This window comes from Equus asinus, chromosome 13 (genome assembly GCF_041296235.1).
Source record: "Equus asinus isolate D_3611 breed Donkey chromosome 13, EquAss-T2T_v2, whole genome shotgun sequence".
In the NCBI taxonomy this organism is placed as follows: Eukaryota; Metazoa; Chordata; class Mammalia; order Perissodactyla; family Equidae; genus Equus; species Equus asinus.
In genome coordinates, this window is record NC_091802.1 from 39,504,011 (window position 1) to 39,523,167 (window position 19,157).

The following is a 19,157-nucleotide window of genomic DNA, read 5'->3' on the forward strand; positions in this document are numbered from 1 at the left end:
CAGCCCGTTGGTGTCCCCTCATGCTCACTTCTGAGAACAGGCCCTGCATCTGAGCTAAATATGGCAGAGCTAGTGGGTACGCCCCATGCTTGGGGAGGTGGGCAGGACAGAGCTGTAAACAGGGTGGCTGTCTGTGCAGTCTCCCTTCCATACCCTGACTCTCCTACGCAGTCCTGGCCTCCGTGTCCAGCCCCCTGGCACTGGGCAGTGCCCAGCAGGCCAGCTGGCATCCAGGGTTTATTTAAATAATCTCATGGAGAATATGGAGGGGGCTGGCACGGGCACTGTCCGTGGCTGTGCCCCAAGGTGTGGATGGGGTCAGTGACCCACAGGCTGACCTACCTCTCAGCTCTGAACTCAGACAGAATCAGTCCTTGGCTGGGATCGGGCACTCCACCCTCCCTGCCCTCAGAGCCAGGGTGGGTTGTCGGGTAGGGTGGGGGGGGTCAGGTTCCTGTCTGTGACCCCTGCAGCTGTTGTGGTGACTCATGTCCCAACTTGGCTGCCTGGCCCAAGACACTTTCCCCTTGGGACAAGGTAGGGGTGGGGGCAGAGGACACCAGAGGCCCATCTTGGCAGGAGCTGGTAGCTTACCCAGGGCAAAGGGGCACTGGACTGACCCAGAGGGGTCCCACTCCAGGAAGACCATGGAGATGGCCCTGCAGAATCCACTTCCCATCTGGAGGGGAGATCCTGGCGTCTTAACAGCCTGGTACCTGGAGCGCCAAGCAAGATGCAGGCCTGCCCTGGCCTGCTTTCCCAGAGGGGCTGGAGTGTGGGCTGGGAGAGGAGAGAGGTCAGACACCCAGATTGGTGAGGACCCCAAATCCCTCGGCGCCCGAAGGTGCGGACCGCGCCCCCTGGTGGTCCTGGCAGATTGGAGAATACGCCCCGTGCCCTCTCGCCCTCTCTCGTTCCCCTGGGTCCCGCGCCCCCGACGTGGCGGGAACGTCCCGAGCCTTCGGCCCTTGGCATCCCCCAGATAAGCGGCTCGGAGCCCGCAGGGCCCGCAAGGGAGGTCCGGCTGTTCCGTTCGCTAAGTGCATTTAGTCCCCTCTGCTCCCCTATCGCTGCTGCCATCGGACGGGCGGGGCGAGCTCCGCTCTAGGGCCCCGGGGCGACCACGGCGGAGCCCAGAACGGACTGTTCTTGGCGGGAGCGGGGGTGCAGAGAGCGGCGCTGCAGGACGTGGGGGGGAAGGGGGGGTTAGAAAAGAACAAAAAAGAGGCCTGGAGGAGAGGCGGAGAAGGGCAGTTGGGGTGATCTTACTGAGGAAGAGGGGGATGTTGGACAGGGTGTACTGGAGGAAGGAGAGCCTGGCAGGGGGCTGGGTCCTTGCGGGAGGGCGCTGGGAGATGGACTGGGGAAAGGGCTAATTCAAACCCTGGCAAAAGAGAAGGGATGGGCTAGTAAAAGGGATGAATGGCTGGGGGAGCTGGAGAAGAGCGACGGAAGGAGTTGGGGACTGGCGGGACGGAGATGGGGGAGGAATCTGGGGGGTCGCGGAAGCGGGACTTGGACCAGGGCAGGTGAGGCAAAGGATGCAGGGCAGGGGGAGCAACTGTGGAGCGGGGGCGGGAACAGATGTGCCCACGGCCGCCCCCCATCCCCCTGTGTGTCTGCTGCTCAGACACTAAAGGAGATGGATGGGGTTGGGGAGACGCGGCGCGCGTGGCCCGGGGCGGCTCATCACTCAGCCGCCGCCCCCGCAGCGGCGGGGTCGGGGTGGGGGTCCAGCGGTAGATAACAAGGCCACGAAGCGAGCGGCGGACAGGCCGGCCCACGGCGGCAGCATGAGCACGGCAGACCGTAGTCACGCTGCGGGCGCGGCCCCCGACTCAGACCCGGGCCGGATGGCGGTGGCCTCGACTTACCAGCGCTTCGAGCCCCGCGCCTACCTCCGCAACAACTACGCGCCCCCTCGGGGGGACCTGAGCAACCCGGATGGCGTCGGGCCTTGGAAGCTGCGCTGCTTGGCGCAGACCTTCGCCACTGGTGAGCGCGGGGAAACTGAGGCACGGAGGACAAGAAGTTATCAGGGAGTTACAGGAGCGCGGGCGCGCAAGCCAGAAGGGACCAAGAAGCAGAACAGGTAGTTAGGTGAAAATAGAAAAACAGGAGCAATAGTCCTCAGGTGAGGGACAAAGGAGATAGACCGGTGGAGAGAGGGTGGGGAGGGGAGAACGCTCAGAATTGAGAGGTGAGGTGGTGGATGCAGAAAAGGGACCAAGATGAAGAGAGGCAGAGAAGGAAATGGAGGCAAGATTGGGGAGGGGAGAGAGAAACTGCCAGGCATCTCAGGATTTCCACACTCAATCTTCCCGGGTAGTATAGTTTCATAGATGTAGAACCTGAATGTCAGAGTTAAGTTCCTTTTCCCAAGGTAAGCCAGTCGACGTGAGGTTGGAGCCAGTCTTAACTCCAGAGCTGACGCTTTTTCCAGATAGAGACACACGTACAGAGGAAGAAGGAACAGTGAGAGAGAGGGAGGGAGAAGCAGGTAAGGGAGGTAGTGACTGAGGCAGGGGGCTGCCTGGACAAGCCTGGCACCAGGACTCTTCCTTGCCCTGCCCAGGTGAGGTGTCTGGACGCACCCTCATTGACATTGGTTCAGGACCCACCATATACCAACTGCTCAGTGCCTGCGCCCACTTTGAAGACATCACCATGACAGATTTCCTGGAGGCGAACCGCCAGGAACTGGGGCTCTGGCTGCGGGAGGAGCCCGGGGCCTTCGATTGGAGTGTGTACAGCCAGCACGTCTGCCTCATTGAGGGCAAGGGGTAAGAGCTAGGGGATGAGAGTGGACAGGGGGCTTCCCATGGGGTGGCTGCTGGGGTGCAAGAGAGGACTAGGCGTGTGGCAGTCCTGAGCCCCTGGTCCTGACTCTGCCTTCTGCCCCTGCACAGTGAGTCCTGGCAGGAGAAGGAGCGACAGCTGCGAGCCAGGGTGAAGAGGGTCCTGCCCATCGATGTGCACCAGTCCCAGCCCTTGGGTGCTGGGAGCCTGGCACCCCTGCCTGCTGACGCCCTGGTCTCTGCCTTCTGCCTGGAGGCTGTGAGCCCAGACCTCGTCAGCTTCCAGCGGGCCCTGGACCACATCACCACACTGCTGAGGCCCGGAGGGCACCTCCTTCTCATCGGGGCCCTGGAGGAGTCATGGTACCTGGCTGGGGAGGCCAGGCTGGCAGTGGTGCCAGTGTGTGAAGAGGAGGTGAGGGAGGCCCTGGAGCACAGCGGCTATGAAGTGCGAGACCTGCGCACCTACACCATGCCTGCCCGCCTTCAGACAGGTGTAGACGATGTCAAGGGCATCTTCTTCACCTGGGCCCAGAAGAAGGTGGGGGTGTGAGGGCCCAGTGCATCCAGTACTGACGGCCCTCACCCACCCAGATTCTTTATTATCTGAAGTGGCACCTAATAAAGAAATAAGGCCCTGCTGCTGAGTGTCAGCACTGTCTTTGGCTCTCCTGGGAAGCAACAAGGGCCCAGAATTCTCTTGTATTGTGGAGCTATGGGAGGCAGCAACTTTAGCCTTTTTTTCCAGAAGCTTCCATGAAGATAGGTTTCTGTACCACTCATTCTTTCCAAACTAAAGCAGGCCAAGGTCAGGCGGAGCTCATTCAGCATCTGCTGTGTGCCAGGTGCCTACTAGGTCCATTTAGTCCTCACACTCAACAGCAGGTTCTGTTATCCTGTTTGCAGGTGAAGCTCAGAAAGGTTAAGAACAAATAGTAGTGGAGCCTAGGACCAGAAGGGGAGGAGGAGGGGCAATTAGGAGACTGAAGTGGAACTTGCAGGGGGGCTGGGTTGCAAACAAAGGCCCAGGGGAAGTGAGAGGGGAAGAAGGGGTACCAGCTCCCCCACGCAGGCCCCTCCATGAGCTGGACTGGATTCTGCCCAGCTCTGCATCTCCACCCTCCAACCCCCACCCCCACGTGCCTAGGTAGAGACCCCACCTGTCTGCTGCCTCCAGCCCACCCTACTCACAGAAACGAGCTGAACAAGGGTAGGTGAGGCTGAAAATTGGTTTATTAAGAACGTCCCTTGTACCCTCCTACCTTAAAATAGTTCTCAGTATCAAAAGAAACTAACACAGGCCACCCAAGTCCCTGAGATTGGAGTCCTAGCATAGTGCCCTACCCCTGGTGTGGGACCCGGGGCAGGGACAGAACAAGAATCCAGACTCCGTGCTCCAATCACAGAGAGTGCCTTTGAATGGAAAGTTTCTGGAGCTCCACATTCTATCCTTGTGGAGCAGGAATGTGCTAGGGCTGCTGGCAACTGGCAGGGGTCACCTTTACTGGAGTGCAGGCACGAGGTGGCCCCTGCCTGCCTTTGGGAGGCCAGAAACCAGACCCAGCCACAAGCCTCCTCCCCTCCTCCCTCAGATGGCCCCTCTCCCTCCCCAAGGTCCAGGCTGTGGTGAAGGGGCTAGCAGGCGGGCACTGGAGGAGCGGGAAGTTCAACCATGCCTAGGCAAGGAGACAGGGAGCTGGAGAGGCCCAGAGGATCCCCATTTCTCTGCCTTTGTGGGGGCTGGTTCTGGAGGGTGATCTTGAGCTGTGTGGGGCACTATCAGGTTTGCAAAGGAGAGGGGAAACGGACAAGAGCACGCGCGCGCACACACACACACGCAGCCTGGACACCCATACCCCCCCCAGATCCTGGGGATATCCTTACTCTCTGCCTGGCCTGGGGCCTTGTGCAGAGTTGGTGCTCAATAAATGGTTGTTGATGGTGACTTGATTCACCCTATCCTGCTCCAACCTCTCCCCACTGTGTAGCACACTCACCTGCACTCACACTCATCTCACACTCAAGTCTATGCATATTCCCCTAACCCACACTAACCTGCCTGCCCCTCAACACACACACTTTAAAACCACTCACCACCCCCGCCTTCCACACTGCCCCAGGCCGGTGCTCACACATAGTCCCACCCAGCATCCCACACCCCCCAGGCCTGGGCCCACCACCCCGTCACCTAACACTCAGTCTGGCCCACACTCCCTTACACACTTGTGTGCAGGCTCCCAACCACAACAGTAGCACAGGGGTCAAAGGGATTCCTGTTCTGGGCCCTCTGGGGTCCTGGTGAGGCCTCCTGGGGGTCTGGTTGGGGCAACAGTCAGAGTGAGACCCCTCCCCAATCCCAGTAGCTTGGTCCCTCAAGATTCGCTGGGGAGAATGAGACCTGCCTTAAAACTCGAGCAGCCAAAGAGCAAGGGTCTAGTGCCACCTAGTGGTGCCCTGGAGGAGGGCATGGGGTGGGCAACAGAAGGGGACCCCACTGTATCCCCAAAGGCCTGTGGAATCTGATCTCCCAGCTAGACAGAGGGCTCTGGGAACCACTCAGGCAGTGAGGGGACGCCTGGAGGAGGCAGAGGCAGCTCTCCCCTCAATGGAGCTAGGAACACAGTTCTTCCCTAGTGCAGCTCCAGGAACCAGAGGGCCTGCCCCTTCTCCAGCCCCAGATGCTGAGAGGCCAGGCCCAAATAGGTGCTGAAGACCTGTGAGGACAACGTGGGGGCAAGAAAGGGGATGGGCAGGTTACATGATTCTGGGCCCACACCCTTCATGTCCAAGTTCAAGATGCTAAAAGGAAAAAAATCATCTCAAAGATTGGGGGGAGAAGGAGAGATAGCAGGGAGGGGGCAGGATCCCCAGTGGGCAGACCCGCTCCAAGGGCCTTCAGTCCAGCTTGAATTTGGCCTCTGATTCCTTCAGCAGATACAGGCTGTCATCTTCCAGGAAGCTGTGGGCAGAGGGAGGAGCCCCCTGAGGCACAGCTCTGAGCGGTTCCCTGGGGGCAGGGTGGGGTGAGTGCAGGCAAGCTGGGAGGGGGCGAATGGGGCCCCAGAGGCCCCAGTCTCTTCTAAGGAGCAGAAAGGAAGAGCACAAAGAAGGTGAGGCCTGGGCAGAGAGTAGCACCCACCTGAAAAAGAGGACATGGACTGGGATGGTGCTGATGTGCCAGATGGCGTGGGCATCCAGGACCCAGAAAAGAGGCGGGAAGTCAAGCAGCTCAAGCAGAGACAGCCCCTGCAGCAGCAGGACCACCACCATGCACTTGCGCACATGAGGCAGCCGCTGCTGGTTCCGCAGGCACCAGGCCAGCCACCACACCACGTTCACCAGGCCTGGGTGTGGGGGGCAGGGAGGGGCTCACTCCCTGGACCTCCTTCACCCCGCAAGGCATCCCCCATCCCCATGCTCTTTGACCCCAGACCATCCTCAGACTCTCCTCCCAGCGCCCCCTCTCTCCCATCCCAAATTATTTCCTCTTCCCCTACAGGAAGGGTCTCTCTAGAACCTCCTTCTCGAGGAACAGTACCAACCTCTGACTCCCACCCCAAGCCAGCAGTTCTGTAGATGGTCCACCCCCAGGGCCCCAGTCCCGCCTCACCAATAGCCACATTGGCCGCCAGGTTGTAGCCATAGTCAAAGTGGATGAGGCTCAGGTAGGAGATGTGAGCAGTCAGCATCAGCAGGAGGAGGGCCCGGAAGGCACTGGCCACAGCCGGGTGCTGCAGCCCCACAGTCCTGTCCCGCCATCCACAGCTGCTCAGACGGAGGGTGGCCCGTCCCCAGAGCAGCATTCCCTGAAGCACCCCCTCACCCCACCATCAGTTAGTGGTCCTGAAAGCCACTGCCCCTCCCCCACCAAAACAGGCTAGCTGGGCAGGCCTCCAATCCCCCAGGGGCCTGGGACCAAGTGTTACAGCTCCTTGGAAAGAGCCAGGGCCCCTAATCCTGCCCCAGAGTCCCCAAGCAGAACAGCCCAGAGGGTATGGGTATGTGTGGAGGGACTGGTGAGGAGGGCCCTGGGGAGGGCTCCCAGGGGAGGGCTGGGTGACCCCTTTCCTCCCCCAGAGCCTGAATTTGCCTCTGTAGCAGCCAAGGTGGGCTCACCTGACACAGCACAGATAGATTGAGTGTAGGATGACGGTGGAGGCACAGAAGTAGTCCATTTTCTGAGGACAGGGAGAGCTGGATGAGGGGCCGGTGTGAGGGCAGGAGGCTTTGTGGAGGGCAGGGCCCAGAGAGGACCCACAAGGGATGGGGGCAATGTGGGGTGGCAGAGGCACAGCCAGAGTCTAACATGGGAGTTCTAGGCCGTGGTCAGAGGCGACCACGTCTTGTGCTCCTTCTGCCTATTGCTGTTTCACTCTCGAATTTAACAAGATGACCCTCGTATTCACATTATACAATTTTTAAAAGATGAGCTCAGCAGGAGGCTTTAGAGGCCCTGGTGGAGGATGCCTATCAAGGCTCCAGAACGTAACAGCATGCCACAGAATTCAGGGCGCAGTCTGGAGCGCGACAGCTGTGCGCTCAAGTCGTGACTGCACCCCCTTTCGGGCTGGGTGATCCTGGGCAAGTGATTTCGCCTTTCCAAGGCTCAGCTGCCTCGTCAGTCAGGAAGTGCTAATAATCACACCTGCCTCACAAGGGTCAAGTGAGGCTCAAGTGCACTAATAGGTTTAAAATGCCCACACAGAGCAAGTGCTCCGTAAACAGAGTCAATATGAGACCTAAGAGCCTGCTCTGCCTGAGCCGTCCTGGGCTCCTCTGGGACTGTCCCAAGCAGGAGAGGGCACGGGAGGGGTGCTCACCTCTGTGAGGTCGGTGTCCCTGGTGTGGAAGACTGTGGACCAGAACCAAGCATTGAGGGAGACCTGAGGAGGGAGGAGGCTGGTGAGCATGGCGCCCCAAGGCAGGGAAGACCCCCAGAAAGCTCACACCCATCTCACTTTAGGGAGGGGCTCCTCGGGCAGAGAAAGGTGGTTCTCCTTGCCCTGGAGCCCATGAACAAACCTGGCCCCTCCAGCCCCACCCAGCCCAGCTCCCGCAGGCTCAGGTTCCCACCACCCTGAACCCCCTAGGCCACGGGGGCTGCAGCCTCCACAGGTTCCGGCCTGGCCTGGGAACCAGTTCCGGCAGAACCAAGTTCCCTGGTTACTCAATCGCTAAGACAACAGCCCCCGGGGGGCCTCGCCTCCGCCCCCAACCAGCAGGTGATGACAGCCCCACCCGGGCCAGGGGAACCAGTGACCTCAGCCTCTGGGGGCGGGAATGAAGTGGGTGGGGTGGAGGGGCTCGAGCCAGCTTGGGGCGTGTCCTGAGCAAGCAAGCAAGGGAGGCAGATCAAGCATATCCCACTGGGGCCAAGTCTCTGAGGAGGAGGCTGGCCAGCTGAGCCCAGCTTCCTCCTGGCTGGGCCGGCCCAACCCGCCAGACCAGTGGCTGCTGCTCGGAACTCTGGGAGGAGCAGATGAGCAGGGCTAGAGGGGCTGTAGTGGGCAAGAGCCCAGGGGAACAGTTACAGCCTTTTTCCTGGAAATTAACTGCAAAGAGAGAATACAAATTATCTTGCAAATGAGCCCTAGATCTTGTGGGAAGTGGTGCTGTTTTCAAGGACTACTGTATCCACTGCAGACGCCCAAGTGACTGAAAAAAGGGGGGCTGGGAGGAAAGGCTGGGAAACCAGTGATAACCCATCAAAGGAACAGCCAGCAGAGGTCTAGCCTGGAATGCCCTGGAGGTAGGGAGGGATGTGCTAGGGTGGGACAGGCCTGCCTGAGATGGGTGAAGGCCAGGAACTGCTTGCTTGGGTCTGGTGAAGCAGGCAAACTGGCCAGGCAGGGGACAGCAGGAGCAGGGTAAGAAGCTACTCTCCTACTCTCCGTCCAGTACTACAGCAGGAAGGTCAGACAGCAGAATGAGTTCCCTACGGCTTGCCGGAGGGGGCTTCTGAGAGAACGGGACCAGCAGGGCTCTGTTGCAAAGCCAGTCAGCCCTGGAAGTCTCTGGAGACTCCAGTAGCCTGGTGCAAGTCTGTGTGGCCCAGGTCCTAGGCTGAGCCTCGCTGCTTATGCTCCTCATGATCTGGGCAAAGGCCCGAGCTTCCCTCGGGACAGATCAGGGGCCGACCTAACTGATCCTCTGTCCCTTCCCAGCCCTGATGTCAGGTAATTATTCTAGGTCAGGTTGCCTCCTCCTTTGAGGATGGTCGTCCTGTCCCGTGCCTGGTGCTGCCCCTTCCCCAGAGACGGTGATGGAGGCATGGTCTGGAGGCCGGAGAGTGGGACAGACGGGGTGGTTTCTCGGCCACTGCTCCTACAAAGTCTGATACTCAGGGCCAGCATGGGGAAAGGAGCAGGCTCAGGGCTGGAGACAGGGCCCAGGCAGTCACGGGGGCCAGGTCTCCTGGGCAGGCCAGGAACAGGGACATCTTTGGGGAGGAGAGTGGCCCTGGAGCCAGTGTGAAAGGCAAGGGGAAGGCAGCAGGGACTGGCAGCCGGCCAGGCCTCCTTGTCACCCATGGCAGGAAAGGGGAGGTGACAAGAGGACTGAGCTAAGTGGCAGTTGGAACACTGAAAGCAGGGGGCCGGCACACAGGGCTAGAGCTTAGCTTCACAGGACAGGGCTGGGGGCTGCTTGGTCCCCAGTCCAACCGCCTCCCAGGGGTGCCTTCCACTTACAGAGACCCACCTGAAGCTTGGGTTCTGCACCCCTGATAAGTCCCCTCTCCCCTGGGGATGTCTCATTATGGGGGGCTCCTCTTCTGACCCTCTCCTCAGATTTGGGAGATAGAATCATTAAGAATGCAGGCCCTAGGGCCCGACTGCCAGGGTTCAGATCCCAGCTCTGGATTTCCTGTGTGTCCTTGGGCAAGTTATTTAGCCTTGCTGTGCCTCAGTTTTCTCATCTGTAAAATGGGAATAATCATAGTGTTGATAAGAATTTAATGAGCAAAACAAGTACAGTGTACAGCACAGTGCCCAGGACAGGGTAAAACATTAGGTGTTATTTCTCTCCACCTTGTTGACCAAGCTGGGACCTTCATACCTCTCCACAAACCTGAGGCTGAAGAGGCCAAGTCTGCCTCCCCCTCTCCCTGTAGGCAAGGAAGTCTAGGGGGAGAAGGGATGGTCTCCCTACAGCTGCCTAAGACCCATCCCACAGTTCCAGGCTGGGGGCAGAATGTCTGCAGCCTCCACAATGAGATGGAGCCTGGATTCAAGTTCTGCCTCAGCCCCTAAATAGCTGTGTGCTCTTGAACAAATAACAGCTTCTCTGAGCCTCAGCTACCTCACCTGCTAAATGGGGTTAATAATAGTACCCACTGCATAAGGGTTATGAGGATGATGTCTCTGAAATGCCCGGCACAAAGAAGCCACTCAGTAAATGGTTGCTGTCACTGCTGCCTGGCACACAGAGCAGGTGCTCCACAAATGTCAGTTTCCTTTATCATGTGCACCTTCCTCTTCCTAAGAGTCACAATGTTCCAGGTCAAGCCATGGGGCCTTAGGGTTTCTGGATCGCAGAATGCGGACACCTCCGCTCTAGGAAGAGCCCCTCCTCCTTGCTCCTGAGCCCCTACCCCACCAGGAGGCACTGCAGAGATGCTGTTTCTCTTCACGCAGTGTGTGTAATCAAGACTCAAGCGACAGATGGACAGATATGCAAGGAAAGGAAAGCCCTCAAGACGCAAGGGTATGGCTGCTCCTGGACTCCTCAGCCAAGCTTGAGTAGAATGAGGGGGCAGACTGGGTAAGTGGCCAATCAGACAGGCCAGGAGGGCGATGGGCTGGCCCAGCAGGCGCCAAGAACTTCGGTAAACACTGAGGAAAGGCGGGGGGCCAGGGGCAGGGTGCCAACGAGAGTGGGAATGGAGGGGGACAGGGAAGGCTGGGTGAGGGAGAGCAGAGGCTGTTTCAGTCTGTTGGAAAATAAGAAAATTGAGACAAAAATATCACCGCCGTGAAACTGGTTGGATGCCAAGTGAGCCAGATCTGTCAGGAATTCGACCCAGTGCTAAGCCTCAGTGCTCGGGGCTGTCATTGACACCGTGGCAGTGGGGACAAGTGGGTCTTTAAATAGCTCGGTGTCTCAGAAGTGGGGGAGGCAGAATGTTAAATATGACGCCTGCTGCCACCCTGGGCCCCCTCAGAGGCCACTGTGCCTCATCCCCTGCCTCAGGCAGGGCAAGCCTGCCCCAGTCCACTCCTGAGAGAGAAGGGCAAAGAGCTGGATGGAGATGGGAGAAGGAGGGCTTTTTCCACGATCCAAAAGGAATCCTTGATTTCCTGCCATTGCCTGTTCCACTGACTCTTGTCTGACCATAGAGAAATCCTTCGTGAAGTCTAACCATCATTCTGCCGCAGCCTCAACCTCTCTGTTCCCGTCGTTTCCTCCGCAGAGGCAGAGCACAGTCAGCCCCACCGCTGTCAATCATCCTGGGCTTTTCTGGCACCCTCACTCCCTCACCTCTACCCCTGAGGACCTTTCCTTGCTGGATGAAGGGGTGCGGAACTGCTTTGGCCTTCCAGCTCTGGCAGAGCAGAAGCCCCCAACTCCAGGAAGTCAAAGGTCTGTGGTGTGCAGAGCTTTGATGGGCCCCCTAAAGCCTGGCTGCTGCCTGGTCCAAGCCCAGGTCCAAGTATCAAGGCAGAGGCTGCCTTCTTGTGCCAAAGCTTCATTAGCCCTGCTGGGGACAGTCTCCTCATTTCCCAGAGAAAAAGACTGAGACCACCCCCCCCACCAAGATCTAACCTGGAGCAGGTGAGGGGCCTTCCTACTCCACCCCAACAGAAATCAGGAGCCCCACTTGCTCCAGAAGACTCAGCCCAGGACAAAGTCCACAGACACACCTTATACACAGCCCAGGACCCCTCCCTCCTGCAAACACACACACACACACACACACACACACATACTAAAGATCAAGGTAAAATCCAAACGGGATCATCAACGGCAACATGGGCGCCAAGATTCTGTCCCTGAAGGGCCTGATGGTGGCATGATGGAGTCCCCTGTCCCAGAACCCCACATCCCTAAGGATGCCCTAAGACACAGACCCCAGGTACTGCCCTCTCCCAACCTAACATCTCCTGCTCTGTCCCTAAGGGTCCTCGGCCACACTGGACTGCAGGGAACCCCTGGGAGGTATGACCCTCACCAAGAAGGAAGCCGAGTGGCAGACGCCAGTGAGATGAAAGACTCAAGGGTCAGCGGATCAAGATGAGAGTTGTGAAGTGACCACTGCCTCTGGCACATGTCGAGAAGACAAAGGCTGGACCCTCTGAGGTCCCCTCAGACCCACGGGTCTATCCAAGGAGGCTCTGAGCTTTGTTCGAGAGTTCGGGCAGGGCTGTCCTGTGCTCTCTAACAGGGGTGCGGGCGAGGGGGCAGTGCAGGCAGTGGGCCCAGAAAGCAGTGTCCCTGGAAGAACCCCAAGGGAAAGGGGGCAGGTGTAACCTCCTTAATTTCCCTGCCCTTCCTGCTTTCTTGGCCAGGACCAAGTGTCCTTCTCTCTGAGAGGCCTACACAGGAAGTGGGGGCCCTATCCCACCCATGCCTGTAAGGGAGTGTGCTGATACCTGGCCTCTACCCACACAAGAGTTCCCCGCCCCTCAGCCTGGCACTCAGGGCCTCTCTGCTCCATCTTACCTCCCTCTCCCTTTCACACAGCCACGCTGTGGCCAGGCTGAGCTTCCCAAGGCCGCCGGTCCATCTCTCACACTCTGCAGCTTCTGCACCTTTGCTCCTGCTGTGCCCCCAGCCTGGAATGCCGGAATCCCACCTCCTGTCCCCTCACAGGTGTGTGTCTGAGCCTTGCCAGCCCTGCAGGTCCCAGAGGAAACCTCTCCTCCTCCCTGGGCTTCCCCGACAGACTTTTCCACTTAGAAGACATGGTCTCCCCTCCTTACAACTCCCAGGGCTCCCGACCAGAGCCCTCCTCGGCTCTGCCTGCATGGACCTGCACCTCCCACTAGGCTCAGCTTCTGGGGGCAGGGGCTTCAGCTCCCACAAGTGCTAACCTGTGTCTCTACCCACAGCAAATGCTCAACAAACACTGGTCACCGTGCACGTTCAAAAGAGAGGCTGAGTGCTTGGGCCTGGAGTCAGCCAGTCCTGGGCACCAACCTGCCTCTGTTATTCACTAACTTGTTAGCTGCCAACTTTAGGCAAGTTTTCCCCCTCTGAGCCTTACTCAGAGCTCATGGTGGTACTGTAAGGATTAAACGAGAAAATGTATGTAAAGAACTCAGGACAATGCCCGTCAGGTGATTTGTGTTCTATAATTCATAACAATTATTATTAATATTTGTTGAATAGAAATTATTAGCGAGGATCAACATTTCCCAGAGGCTTATTAAGAGCCTTCTTCCCTGCCCTCCTTCTGATCCGATCCCCATCTCCCAAGTCTGAGGCTTGGCAGGATTTCTTAGCATCCTGCACTATCAGTTTTCCTAAGGTCCTCAGAGAGCCCAGGGTCGCCAGATCCAGGGGTGTCCTTCAGTTCTCATCTTACTTGACTGTCCAGCAGAATTCAGGAGAACGGATGACTCTCTCCTTCCTGCCCTTGTCCCGGGGCTCCCCCAACCACATGATATCCCAGTCTCCACTTACCCCTCTGGCCACTCCTTCTGTCTCCGTTACTGGCTTGTGCTCTTCTATCCAGCCATTAAGTTTTGGGGTTCCTCAGGGCTCCCTCCTAGACCCCTTCTCTTCTTGCTAAGCTCCCCCTGGTGATCTCATCCACATTCACAGCTATCAGTGTCTCATAAGCGGAAACACAGGGCTCATCCTTGATTCCTCTCTCCTCATCTAACCTACCGCTGAGGCTGTCAGTACAGCTGGAATGGTAAGAGCTGGACACTAGAGCCAGTTGGCTGGTCAAACCCTGGCTGCTAGGGCAGGTTACTTAATCTTTCCAGTCCTTGGTTTTCTCATCGGTGAACTGGGGATATTAATACTACCTATCTCATAAGCTTGTTATGGGATTAACAAGGTTAATATTTATAAAATGCTTAGAATGGTACCTGGCATACAGTAAGAGCTATGTATGTATTTGTTAAATAAACGCATTTAAAAAAATTTAACGTCACCTCCAAAACACAGCTCAAACACACTTGTCTTTAATAACCTCCTTCCCAAGACCTGTGCCACCTCTCTAGCCTAGCTACTGTGCCCTATGCTAAAATGACCAACTAGCCCCCTGCATCCTCTCCTGCCCCCTCCAAGTTGTTCTCTACACAGTAGCCAGAATGAGTTTTCCAAGCAAATCTATTTAAGAAACCCCTTTTCTCCGACCCTCATTACTTCCTGATGCTTTGAGAGTCAAGATCTAAAGCGTTAATGTGCCCAGGCTCTCCAGAGACTGGCCCCATCCACTGCCCACCCATCTCAAACCCCACTCCCTGGCTTCCTGCATGGCAGGCTTCCTGGCCTTTCAGGTCCTCATACAACCTGAGCTCTCTCCTGCCTGTGCACATTCTGAGTCTTCCGTGTAGAGGACTCCTCCTACTCTCCCCGAATGCACCTAGTTAACATTCAGTCATCATTCTGATCTTATTTCAAATGCCCTTTCCTCAGGGAAGGCTTCCCTGATTGCCCTGCATTGGTCTGGTCCCCCATCATACCCCTATACACCTCTCCTCCACTGCACCTTTACATTTAATTGTGTGCTTGTGCAGTCAGTACTAGAGGGCAGGGACCTGTCTGTTTTTATACACTTTGGATCACCAGAGCCCAGCAAACTGCCTGACACACAGTAGGTGCTCAACATATAAACTGATGGCTGTTTTGATGGCAGGAAGGTGAGTGAGTGAGCCTGCTTCCCTAAGGCTTACAGTGGTAGCTCTGATCTAGAGACATCCATTGCAACCTCTTACTCTCACACCCTCCCCAAGGTTGTCACAGTTCCTATCTGTACCCCAGTCCATGCTTCTCACACAATTCCAGGCCCTGGATGCTGGCTCCTCTGACAGTCGCACTGTGAAGCTGAGAGCCCTCTCTGGAGACTCAGATGGAACATATTTCGGCATCTCCAGGCAAGACGAGGCTGAGCTCTCGATACAGTGCTGTGGCTGCCACTGCCTCCAGGCCTGGGCTGGGGTTGAGATTGCTTCAGGTCCTCCAGAGGAGTCCTCGGAGAGACCCACGGTCCCAGCATGCTCCCTACCACCCATCTCCCTTCTGTGTTCGTAAATTGCCCTGCTCAATCTTTTAGTGGCTTCCTCCTTCAGGAACAAGAATGATGTTTCTTTCCTCTCTCCCTCCCTCTCAAACAGCCTGGCCTAGGACTCTGCTAGAAAGATAAGGACTGATTCAGCACCTTCCTTGTTTTCTTCCCAGGCCTGACCACTCCACAGCTGCAAATTTAGCCCTGGAAAACAGAGGGGAAGCTCGGTGGGTAGAAACGTTGTTGGATGAGAATGGAGATCTAAGAGTTCCTCCTTCCTAGATGAGGGTGTAGAGCAGGAACCCTGCCAGGTTACCTACCCAGGCGAAGGCCACGCAGGTGGGGTACATAGGAGAGGAGGCTGGTACGGAGGTGCGGTAGCGACAGAGCATCACCAGGCTGGCCAGGCCATTGAGGAAAGAGGCCACAGCAGAAGCTGGCTCTTGGAAGAATAGGAACCGGGAGAAGGGCCACTGAAAAAGGAGCACATGGAGGGGGCCTCAGGGGTAAGCAAACCTCGGATGGCCCAGCCTACCTTTTCTTGACATGCTGCATCAACAGGTCCCCAGCTGGTTCTTCAGCCCTAGACCTTGGCCAAAGCTCAGGGTCAGTCCTTTTTCAGGTTAATGAGCTCCCCTTCCTCCCAGGCTGAGGGCTGTTCCTCCATCCTGGCCAGAACTCAGAGCACTGTAAGCCTGGTCTTGGTGAAGACCACGTGGGTCAGTGGAGATGGCTCAGTATGGCCTGGTGGAAACAGCACAGACCTGCCATCCAGAAGACAGAGGCCCTAATGCCTCCTCTACCAGTGACCACAGCCCTCTGAGACTCAGCTTACTCTGTGACAAATTATGGAGAATAATTCTTGCCAATCTCAACAGGATAGAACAAGATCATGTTGTATCAAAAGGCATCAGCAAACTGTGCCTTGCTGGGCAATCCAAGGGGTATTGGTATTTTAATCCAGACTCTCACTGAAGAAGCAACAGAAAGCATGCCGTGGTGGGTCAGGTAATTTGTCCTTGTAGCAAGGTGGGCATCTCAACTACCCTAAGAAGCCCAGCACCACTCTCTGAGGAGACCCCAGATCTTGTCACTCCAAATCCAGAGGCAGGACACATTGGTCCCATCTGATTATATGGAAACCAGCATATTCTGAGAAGAACAGGTACTTGCCCCAAATTCACACCCACCACCCCACACCTCAACTGCCTGGACAGTGTGTCCAACTGAGGGGTATCGTCTTCCCACCACATCCCCACCATATACCTACCCTGACCCTCCAACTCACCTTGCCATGAAACTGAGGCACTTTGTGACCTTCCTGGAGGTAGAGGCCAACGGTGACCCACATACACTCATACTTACAGTCGTCCCGACAGGTCCAGCCTAAAAGAGGTAAATTGGTCTCATGAATTTCCCCACACGGGCGGCAAAGAGAAAGCCAAGCTCAAATGCAGGCCAAGAGGGCCTGCAGGCTGGAGAGACCCAGAAGAAATCTCAAAATTCTAGCTTCCCACTTGGATGGAGGGGGCATGGTGGGATATACACATAAGGGAAAGGCACACACATGTGTGTGCGTGTGTGCACGTGTGTGTGTGTGTGTGTGGTTTTAGGGGGTGGGGGTGTACAGTGAGTGAACAATGTCTCTTCTCTTCTCCTTTCACCCAAGATGGGGATCTTAGCATCTGATAGACTCACCTACGGATACCTGCATTTACATCTGCCCTTCCTGAACACAGGATTTGTTCTCACTCCCCAGGGAGGAAGCCTTGCTGTCTCACCCTCCTTCTATGAAAATTAAGTCCAAATTCTTCAGTCTGGCTTTTGAGGCCCCAAATTGCCTTTCCAACTTTATTTGCCATTATTCCTTTTCAGGCACCCTGCTCCCTGAGTAAACCAAGCTGCTGGATGTGCCCACATCTGCCCAGGGCCTCCACTCTCTGGAATGCAAAGGGCCAGTAAAGAGAACAAACTTGTAGTCAAACAGGTCAGAACTAGAAATTCTGCTTTACCACTGACTGGCTGTGCGACTTCAGGCAGGGCACTTAACCTCGCTGATTTTCCCCTTCTGTAAAATCGGGTTAAGAGAAACTACCTCAGAGGGTTGTTGTGAAAATTAACAGACCTATTGTGACACCTGTCACACCAGAGGTGACCACTACTGCCACAGGTCCAAATTTAACGGATCCATCCGGAAGCCCTTCCTTCACAGAAGGTTCCAAGATGGTCACTGCCCCCACCCCCCAAGGCCAGAAACATTCTTTCCTCCCTCACATGCTCCTATTGCTTAATCTAAGGGTCCTTAGGGCTCAGATCATCCTCGACCTTCTACTTGAGAAAGCTAATTCCTCCGTGGGGACTGTGAGCCCTGAAGGGCGGGACCCTGATCTGATTTCAGTGTCCTTTCAGGGCCTGCTACTCAGGTGTATCTAGTAAATACCCGTTTGACCGAATAAATAAAAAGTAAACGAAAGCTCCTGGGAAAGTAAGACCGGCTGACAAGGCTCTCATCACCCTGGGGCTCCACTCACTTACACTCATAAGGGACCCGGGGTAGTAGGGTGGGGGGGGTACTAAGGTTCAGAGTTGCAGAGGGGATTGGGGTGCAGGGGGCGGGGCCAAGACCAAGGGGCGTGGCCTATCGCGGGGTGGGGCTTACCTGCTAGACTCATGTAGATTGGCTGGCGGGAGCGGAAGTGCTTCAGTGCGCCCCCCGAGCAGTTCCGCTCCTCGCACTGCAGCACGCAGTCGCGGTACACTGGCTCGCGGTCGCCCTGGGAGCCGCTTGCTAGCGCGGCGGCGCCAGCCAGCAGCATCAGCCCCGCCGTCCGCCCGGCCATCCCTGCACCCTGGCCCTCCGCCGGCGGAGGGGCTTAGGAACCTCCACTTCCGGAGTAAGCGGAAGTGCCTTGTGCTCTTTATTCTACCGTCCGCTGACGTCCATGCAGTTTACATAAAAGTTCCTGGATTTTTGTGGGCTTCTGCCCCGCCCCTCGTCTGACTGTCATGTCCATATTGAGGAGACAGAGTTAAGGGAAAGGGGGCGCCGGGTGGATTAAGGAGCAGAATAAAGTGGTCTTTTATAAACATCCGTCTCGTTTCTTCTCTAGGGTCTCTTCATTTGAGGAAGAGCTATTTTTCTGTCCCCAGCCCTGTCGGATTTCACTTCCTAATGTACCTGGACCTGTCCGGTTCTCTCCATCTCCACTGGCACTGCTCTAGTTAAAGACATCATCATCTGTCGCCGAGACTGCCGCAGTGGCCCCTTAACGAGTCCCACTAACCTCAGGATAAAATCAGAACTCCAGAAGCTCTGCACGATCTCGCCCCTGCCCACTGGCCTCCCTCCCTTGCCCCAGACCTACCTCGAGGGGCCATGTCTTTGAAGCCTCCTGGCTTTGCTTCGTCTGTATCCCTCTTAATCCCACTCCTGCTTATTCTTCTAGTCTCAATTTAAACACCACTTCTGGGATAACACCTGGAGGATGATATAACATACAGTGGTCTGTTTTCCCCAGGCAGGGTGGGGACCTCTGCTATCTTGTTTACCATTCTACTTCCAGCACTGGTAGTACAAAATTTGCCTCATGGTAGGCGCTAAGAACCACCCCCCCTTTTTTTTTTTAACAAAATGAATAAACAACGTAATTCAACGTAAGAATTTGAGTCCAAATCCAGGACGGTCAAATTACCAGCGTGATTCAGACGACGCTGAGATAGGAGAGGTGTAATACTTCAAGGAAAATTAAGAGGAGGACCTTTGGGAATAGGATCCTTGCTTTAGTATCCCGCCTCCTCCCCGCACTACCAGCAGCACACACACACACACCCCCATCTCGTTGAAGCATTGAAACCTTGTAGCTAGATGCACAATTAGCATGTGTAGATTAATGACTGCCTTTCCTCCTCCCCCACTCTCTTCCCTCCTGGTCAACTTTTCTTTTTTATCTTGGGAGGTGAAATGAGTAGGAAGTAAAATTGGATTCCATTCATTCACTCATTCAGCAAACACTTCCTCAGCCCTTAGCTCTAGCAACTTGCTGGGCAAAGCACACCTCCAGGGGGCACTATTCACATGGTATTTTCTGTGAATGGCGCTCAGGGTGCACCATTCACAGTGCATTTTCTCTGAATGGTGCCTTTTCGAGTTAAATGTAACATGAATAGTGCCCCCTGGAGTT

General features: G+C 56.3%; 2 protein-coding genes and 1 long non-coding RNA gene across 7 annotated transcripts; 2 read left to right on the forward strand and 1 right to left on the reverse strand.

The window, feature by feature from the left end:
* The first annotated feature begins 1,288 nt into the window (after window positions 1-1,288).
* PNMT (phenylethanolamine N-methyltransferase) lies at window positions 1,289-3,440 on the forward strand. 2 transcript variants are annotated; one of them, XM_014833721.3, is made up of 3 exons: window positions 1,289-1,995; window positions 2,576-2,783; window positions 2,910-3,440. In XM_014833721.3, exons 1-3 carry the CDS (start codon window positions 1,647-1,649, stop codon window positions 3,349-3,351), a joined length of 999 nt encoding a protein of 332 aa, XP_014689207.1. In that variant the 5' UTR covers window positions 1,289-1,646; the 3' UTR covers window positions 3,352-3,440. The 2 variants fall into 2 exon arrangements, with proteins under 2 accessions (XP_014689207.1, XP_044600482.1); XM_044744547.2 differs by having other exon boundaries at window positions 1,341-1,995; window positions 2,615-2,783.
* Window positions 3,441-4,013: 573 nt separating this feature from the next.
* PGAP3 (post-GPI attachment to proteins phospholipase 3) lies at window positions 4,014-17,914 on the reverse strand. Of its 4 annotated transcripts, XM_014833793.3 has the most exons (8): window positions 17,636-17,896; window positions 16,265-16,362; window positions 15,297-15,449; window positions 7,619-7,681; window positions 6,915-6,976; window positions 6,409-6,545; window positions 5,938-6,142; window positions 4,014-5,757 (listed from the first exon to the last, which is right to left on the reverse strand). In XM_014833793.3, exons 1-8 carry the CDS (start codon window positions 17,814-17,816, stop codon window positions 5,694-5,696), a joined length of 963 nt encoding a protein of 320 aa, XP_014689279.1. In that variant the 5' UTR covers window positions 17,817-17,896; the 3' UTR covers window positions 4,014-5,693. The 4 variants fall into 4 exon arrangements, with proteins under 4 accessions (XP_014689279.1, XP_044601263.1, XP_044601261.1 ...); XM_044745328.2 differs by lacking the exon at window positions 5,938-6,142 and having other exon boundaries at window positions 17,636-17,909; XM_044745326.2 differs by lacking the exon at window positions 15,297-15,449 and having other exon boundaries at window positions 17,636-17,906.
* LOC139040045 (uncharacterized) lies at window positions 11,239-12,608 on the forward strand. The gene is made up of 3 exons (XR_011493823.1): window positions 11,239-11,378; window positions 11,916-12,015; window positions 12,480-12,608. It is a non-coding gene; the product is annotated as an uncharacterized lncRNA (long non-coding RNA).
* Window positions 17,915-19,157: the final 1,243 nt, after the last annotated feature.

Coding starts and splice junctions, on each gene's coding strand:
- PNMT (XM_014833721.3), top strand. CDS start 1,647: ATGGGGTTGGGGAGACGCGGCGCGCGTGGCCCGGGGCGGCTCATCACT. Junction 1,996..2,575: donor GGCGCAGACCTTCGCCACTG/GTGAGCGCGGGG, acceptor TGCCCTGCCCAG/GTGAGGTGTCTGGACGCACC. Junction 2,784..2,909: donor TGCCTCATTGAGGGCAAGGG/GTAAGAGCTAGG, acceptor GCCCCTGCACAG/TGAGTCCTGGCAGGAGAAGG.
- PGAP3 (XM_014833793.3), bottom strand. CDS start 17,816: ATGGCCGGGCGGACGGCGGGGCTGATGCTGCTGGCTGGCGCCGCCGCG. Junction 16,363..17,635: donor AATCTACATGAGTCTAGCAG/GTAAGCCCCACC, acceptor TACCTCTTTTAG/GCTGGACCTGTCGGGACGAC. Junction 7,682..15,296: donor CCTGCGTGGCCTTCGCCTGG/GTAGGTAACCTG, acceptor CTCCCTCCTCAG/GTCTCCCTCAATGCTTGGTT.